The 7,255-nt window shown below is 52.8% G+C and overlaps 1 protein-coding gene across 1 annotated transcript; it reads right to left on the reverse strand.

The window, feature by feature from the left end:
* Positions 1-196: 196 nt before the first annotated feature.
* On the reverse strand, positions 197-1,820 carry TACSTD2 (tumor associated calcium signal transducer 2). The gene has a single exon (XM_062193365.1). The coding sequence runs from the start codon at positions 1,818-1,820 to the stop codon at positions 834-836; it is 987 nt and encodes a 328-aa protein (XP_062049349.1). The 3' UTR covers positions 197-833.
* Between the last annotated feature and the right edge of the window lie 5,435 nt (positions 1,821-7,255).

The following is a 7,255-nucleotide window of genomic DNA, read 5'->3' on the forward strand; positions in this document are numbered from 1 at the left end:
TCTTATACAGAAGGAAGAGCAGGTACAGTGGCCAGCTCAAGATAGCCCAGGAAGCACCTGCCTAATAGTGTTAGAATCTGAGATTTATATAATTTATATATATATACACACATCCGAGACCCAGGAAATTAGAGGCAAAGTTATATAAATCTGGAGGGAGGTTTCACAAATTCTACCTTGTAGTTTGGACCTTTTTGGTATTTTATTCAATTTGTTTTTATTTATTTTTTTTAAAAAATCACAGCAGCATTATTAAAGACAATCTATGTACAAACATTTTACAAAAGGAAACACAATTAACAGGAGCTGCCCTCCGGGCGAGCTGAAGACCAGACACTGAGTTTCTGGGGCAGGGGGTTGCCCTCAATGGCATCTAGGGCGCGCTCAGGAGCGAAAATGGGCTTCGTCTTGGCGACGGAGCTGTGGTCGGTCCCACCAACCGCGGTACAGAACACCTCGCAGGCCCAATTAACAAACTCCTCCGGGAAGCCACACAAGTGGAGCTCATTGGCTAGCTCAAGCCCCAGAACAGTAAAAAGCGCCGCTTCCCATCTAAGCCCACTTCAGCCTTCGTGGTGGATTCTGTCCCTGGCAGGCACTTGGCTTCCCACACCGACCGCGGAGCCATTCTCAGTGTTGGACCAAAAAGGAAGGAAGTTTAGAAATGCTTCCTTCCAGAGAGAAGTCAGCAGGCGGGTGACCCCGGGAGGAGGTGGAGAGTGGACGCGGCGGCAGGGGGTGGGGGGACAGAGAGATGTCTCCCTTGGACCGGGTCTCAGCCTCTGCTTAGGGTCGACGCCCACACCCCCGCACCCCCCAGGCCCGCCAAGTGCCTACTGGCTCGGCGCATTTCTCAACTCCCCCAGCTCCTTGGCCTCCACCTTCTTGTACTTCCCCGCCTTCCTGCGGTTGCTGACCACCAGGACGACCACGCCAGCGACGACGGCCAGCGCCACCACCACGATGACGGCGACGAGACCGGGGGTGAGGCGCTTCATGGAAAACTGGGGCGGCTGCTCGTCCAGGTAGTAGATGAGCGTGCGCTCCACGTGCAGGGGCTCGCCGCGCACACGCACGTCCATGTCGCCGCTGCCAGCGAACAGCGACTCGCCCTTGATGTCCCTCTCGAAGTAGTAGGCGGCGTCGGCGATGTCCACGTCGCCGGGGGCCTTCTGCGAGGAGTTCTGCCGCAGCTCGATCTGGATGATGGGCTCCTCGTAGTGCACGGCCGCCACGAAGCGCGGCTGCAGCCGGTAGCGGTCGCGGAAGAGGCGCCGCAGGGCGGTGTCCAGCTCCGAGTGGTTGAAGGCGCGCGCGGCCGGGCGGTGGCGCAGGTCGATGAGGATGTGGTGGGTGCGCACCAGCTCGTCGCATCGCAGGCTCTGGTCGCCCTTGTCGGTGCGGCGCACGCCCACGGAGTTCACGCACCAGCACACCGACGTCTGGTTGCACTGGCGCGCCTTGAAGCGGCCCTCCTGGTCGCAGTCGGGGTCGTAGAGGCCGTCGTTGTCCACGATCGCGTGCTCGCTCGGCCGAACCAGCCCGCGGCCGCTCTTGGTGCTGCTCATGCGCGCCTTGAGCAGCAGGCACTTGGAGGTGAGCGTGGTGCAGTCGACCACGGCGCCCGAGCCGAGCGCGCGGCACTGGCAGCGGCCACCCGGTCCGTCGGGGCCGCACACGGTCATCTTGTTGGTGGGGCACGTGCAGTTGTCCTGCGCGGCCGCGGGGCGGGTCACCGCCGCCAGGTGCAGTAGCAGCAGCAGCAGCAGCAGCGGTAACGGCCGCGGTGGCGGCGGCGGGAGGCCCGGACCCCGGGCCATGGTGGGGTGGAGGAGCGCGGACGGGGCGGCGGGACTCAGCGGAGCTGCGGCACCTGGCACTGTCCGCGGACTTCTGCCGCCCGGCGGCTCTCTGTCCCTCTTATACTCGGCCCGACCTGCCCGGCGGGTTCCGCCGCGACTCGCCCGCTGGTATTTGGGTGACACATCCCGCCTCCCCCCCTCCCCGTCCCACGGAAGGCCCAGGCAGCCCTGCGCCGCCAGCGATAGGATCAGAGCCGGAGAAGGTGCTCCCGCCTCCCCAAGACCGAAAGCCGGGGTGGGGGAGGGGAAGACCGATACTCACCTGCGGGCGGCGGGGACTGGAGCCCGTCCTCCGGGAGCCGCCCTCGGCGCCGCCTCTGGCTGCGCTGCGCGGGCGTCCTTTCTGCTTCCCAGGGCGGGGATTCTCCTGCTCCAGCCCACTCCCTCTCTTTCCTCGCTCCCTGTCCCCATCCTTATCGCTTCCTCAGCTCTTTCCACTCCCTCTTTCCTTCCCCCGTGTCTGCCTATAGCACGCATTTGTACAGTTTTCCTTCCCCAGACTGTATCCTCACCACAGTCCTGACGCGGCTGGACCCATTTCACAGGTCACACAGATGAGGCTAGGAGACCCGTAGTCCCGCGGCGCAAATCAATTTTCTCAAATCCCTGGGCAGGGGTCCTTGGTACCCTACCTATGTTAGCAAACCATGAAGACTGGAAAATATGGAAACAGTAGAATCAAGAAAAGCCGGGGGTGGGGGGAGGAGGGGAGGTAAGGCAGTTCTGTCACCAGATCGCAGCTGAAACCCAGGTTTCCTGGTGTGCAGTGTGATGAAGTTCTGTCGAACACTAGTTTCTCCCAGCCACAGGCGCGTGATGTTTGTGCGTGTAATGGTGCAGTGGGGAGGAAAAGGAACCAAGTCTTAAAGAGCCAGCACAACTAAGGAATTCTTTGTAAAATTTGTTTCTAAATGAGCAAATCGCTGCGGCCCTTCTCTGTATCCTGGAGAAGTGGCTGAGCCACTGCCCAAAATGAAAGAATGGAGACTGTGAGAATGTGCTTGTCTGCCGTGGTGTGGCCCCTATAATGGCACAGAAGGGTTGCAATCTCTTTGAATCATTGAGAAAGTCCAGGGTTCCAAAGCTGTGGTCAAATTAACAATAATTAGCAAGCTGTAATTATTGCCAGGTCTTCCATCAAAGCGTGTTTTGTAGATTCAGCGTTTCAGGTGCGCCACAGGTAGTGCCTGGGTGCTGTTTAACACAGGAAAGCCAGCCGGCCTCGGTCCCACTCATTTTCAGGCCATTCTAGAGGCAGGTAGGTGCAAGCATAGTATTGTGCCTCTGCGGGTAGAGGAAGTGGAGGCAAGGGGCACCATTTCTTAACCACAGACACCAGGAGTGGTGGGGACACTCCTCTGCTTCCTCCCCCACTGTTGCTCCTCTGGTCTTCGTCCGGTTCCAGTTTCTTTCCCCTGTCTGGGCCACATCCCCCTGCCTCAGAGAAGGCTTCCCAAGTCTCAGACCTGCCCCCATCTCCTCTCTGCTCAAGACCCATCAAGGGGCAGGCGCTTGGCCAGCTGTCAACATGCAGCATGGGATGCTGCCTCCCATGTTGGGGTGCCTGGGTTCCAGGTGGGGTTTGAGTATCTCCTCTGTTTCCCATTCACCTTTCTGTTAATCACTGCCTGGGAGGCAGCAGATGATGGCTGCAAGTACTTGGGTCCCTGCTATGCATGTGGGAGACCAGGATTGAATTCCAGGCTCCGGCTTCAGCCTAATCCAGCCCCTCACTGGTGTGGACATTTGGGCAGTGAACCAGTGGGTGGAAGATTGATCTCTCTCTCGTTTGTATCTATCTCTCCCCCTTTCCGTTTCTCTGTCTTTCAAACAAAATGAAAATAAATACAAAGTTTAGAAAAAGCACCCATCCAGACCAGAGTTGGGGGGAGAAGGGTGCTCTTCACTCCCAGGATAAAATGTATACTTCCTACAATAGCACAAAAGACCGTTCCTATGTGACCTCATAGACAAGCTACTGAACTTGTCTGTACCTTAGTTTCCTCAGTTGCAAACTGGTGATAATAAAAAGTACCTACCGTACAAGATAGACGTGATAATTAATGTAGTGAATCCTCTTGGCAGAGTTACCTGTGCTAACAGTGTCAGCACATAGTGAGCAATGGATAGGTCTTAGCTGCAGTCACCATCCTCAGCGTATAGTCACCCCCCAGCCTCCCTTATATTTTTAAGCCTTTGCAATGACATCTACCTGGAGTCTCCCTTTCTTTACCTAGTGAGTGGATAATTATATTTTTCTTGTTTTAATCATTGAAAACTTTAAAAGATTAATCTGATAGGGAGAGTTAGAGAGAGAGGGAGAGGCAGAGAGGGGAGAGCTTCCATCCACTGGTTCACTACCCAGATAGCCACAACAGCCAGGACTTGGTCAGGCCTAAGACAAGTGCCAGGCGCTTCATCCGGGTCTCCCATGTGGGTTGCAGGGGCCCAAGCACTTGGGCCATCTTCTGCTGCTTTCCCAGGCATGTCAGCAGAGAGCTGATTGGAAGTGGAGCAGCCTGGACTCGAAATGGTGCCCATAGGGGATGCTGGTGCTGCAAGGGGTGGCTTTGCCCACTCCACCACAGAGCTGGCCTCGATAATTATATTTTTCTACTTAGCTCTGGAACCACCTCCCAGAAGCCTTCCCTGATGAGGCCCTCCCAATTGTACCCAGCAATGTGCTTCTTCATGCTTTCCTAGTCCTACCCATGCAAGGATGGCCACACTAACTCTTCTGGGCTTCTGTCCTCCCATCTGTGACATGAGTACACCAGAATCTCTGTTCCATATGCTAATCTGAGAACCAAATCTAAATAGATGAGAGAGCAGATGCCGAAGTTTCAGAAACTCTGAGACTGTAAACATCCCAGACTGCATTTTTATTTTTAAAGTCGTCTTCTCACTTTTCTGGACTGCTGAGTCACCTCCTTGTCATCTGGCTGGCTCCCAGCCTAGCGAGAGGGAAGCTGCTGGGGAGCGTTCCCAGTGCTGAGAGACGGGCAGGAGGGAATCCTGGTTAGTTAGCGCAGCCTTGGGTGGCTTTGCGTGTTGGAAACTGGGAGGATAGGAGGAAGAGCCTCTGTGCAAGAGAGGCGGAGCCAAAGGTGACCTTCAAATCCCTTACCCTTCCTTAAATCCTGTGCTTCCGCCCAGCTTTCCTCTGTGGGCACACAAACACCTTGGTGAGTGCGTCAACACTGCCCAGCTCCGATTCTCTTCTCCTTTCATTCATTTCTTTCCTTGTTCTGCAAAATATCACAGATCGGCCTTATCCCCTTGCATTTTTTTTTTACTTCACTTTTTAAATATTTAACAGAAACATTCCATCAGCTCAGGCTTGCTGAGGGTTTATGGGGGGCAGGAAACACTTCTGGGGCTTGTAGCCCTGGCACCAGCGTCTAGCAGGCACTGAGTAATGTTTATAGGATTAACAGACACTGAGTTCTGCCCAGAATGTTACAGCTTCAATATGCTTTCCTGTTGATATTCTCTCCTGGTCTAAGCTTCACCACCTGCTCCGGCCACAAGTCCCCACCCTAACCCACCCTCCAAATGCCCATTTTCAAGAAGACTGGGTAATGATGCTAAGAGTTACTTTTGCTTTTATGTACAATTCCAAACTTTTTTCAGCTTCGTGCCTGTAGGGAGCAGTTAGGATTCTATGGGAAGCCCATGTGGTGTGACTCAAAGAAAATATATTCTGGATCTGGCGAGACTTAAGCTTGAATGCTGGCTTCACACCACTCACTGTGTGTGTGTATATATATATATATATGTGTGTGTGTGTTGAAAGCTTTATTTATTTGCAAGGAAGAGAGAGAGAGAGAGAGAGAGAGAGAGAGAGAGATCTTCCATATTTCCACATGCTGGTTCACTCCTCAGATGGCTACAACAGCCAGATCTGATCCAGTCCAGAGTCAGGATCCTGGAACTCCATCTGGGTCTCCCATATGAGTGGCAGGGCCCAAGTACTTTGACCATCATCCGCTGCCTTCCCAGACACATTAGAAGGAAACCAGACCAGAAGTGGAGCAGCTGGGTCTTGAACAGTCCCCTGATACAGGATACTGGCATCACAAGCTGCCAGTATCCCTGCTCTAGCTGTGTGTATGGCTTTTTTTTTTTTTAAGATTTATTTTATTTATTTGGAAGAGTTACAGAGAGAGAGAAAGAGCGAGATAGAAAGAGAAATTTCCGTCTGCTGATTCATTCCCCAAATGGCCACAATGGCCAGGGTTGGACCAGCCCAGAGCCAGGAGCCAGGAAGCTTTTTCCTGGGCTCCCACATGAGTATATGAGCCCAGGGCTTGGGCCATCAGCGAGCCATATCAGAAGTGGAGAAGCCAGGACTCGAACTGGCATCTATATGGAATGTCAGCGTCACAGGTGGTGGCTTAACTGCTGACCAAATACCAGCCTCCCACATTATTAAGAGCACATTTTCCCCCAATAAACTTCACACTTTAGCCATTCTTGTGCTCTGTTTTCATAAACTCTAGATGATTATCTGATTCTCTTTGGTGTCAGACCAAATATCATGTGAGTTTTATATTATGGGGTATGATTTATAAAAACAAAAAACAAAAACAAAACTGTGTTTGATTAATTAAAAAACAACCCTCACCATCTAGAATTATTTTAATGATTCAAGATAAAGGATACAAAATACCCAGTGTGGGTTTTGGGATGTACTCAGCAGAATCACCTTGGCTGTCATTATCAGCTGTCTCAGGGACGTGAGGGTGCTTTGGGATCATTAAAGGATCCTGCACGAAGCTGGTGATTATGGAAACTGCTGACGATCAAATCCCAGGAACTGGTCCTAGGGAGCAGAGCTGCCTGGTAGCCCCCACCCCCCAATCTCTGGCTTCCAGGACGCAGGAACGTGTAGAATATCAAGAGGCAGACAGTGCGTTAGTATATGAGGGGTCTCCCACACATTCACGAAACACATATGTTATAAGAAAACTAGGCATGGGTTTCAAAACAGTTTTTTTTGCACCAACTAAATTTAGCTTTTTTTTTTTTTTTTTTTTTTTTTAGTTTGAGTGGTAGAGTTACAGACAGAGAAAGGGAGAGATAGAGAGGTCTCCCATCTGCTGGCTCACTCTCCAAATGGCCGCAACAGCCAGAGCTGGGCCAATTCAAAGCTAGGAGCCAGGAGCTTCTTCTAGGTCTCCCTCATAGGTGCAGGGGCCCGAGCACTTGGACCATCTTCTACTGCTTTCTCAGGCCATCAGCAGGACGCTGAATTGGAAGTGGAGCAGCCAGGACACAAACTGCCACCCATATGGGATGCCAGTGCCACAGACAGAGGCTTAGCCCACTACGCCACAGTGCTGACCCTAACTTTATCTTTAAATTCTGCTTTTCCATGAACTTACCTGCCG

The sequence above is a fragment of the Lepus europaeus genome, chromosome 5 (genome assembly GCF_033115175.1).
Source record: "Lepus europaeus isolate LE1 chromosome 5, mLepTim1.pri, whole genome shotgun sequence".
Taxonomy (NCBI): Eukaryota; Metazoa; Chordata; class Mammalia; order Lagomorpha; family Leporidae; genus Lepus; species Lepus europaeus.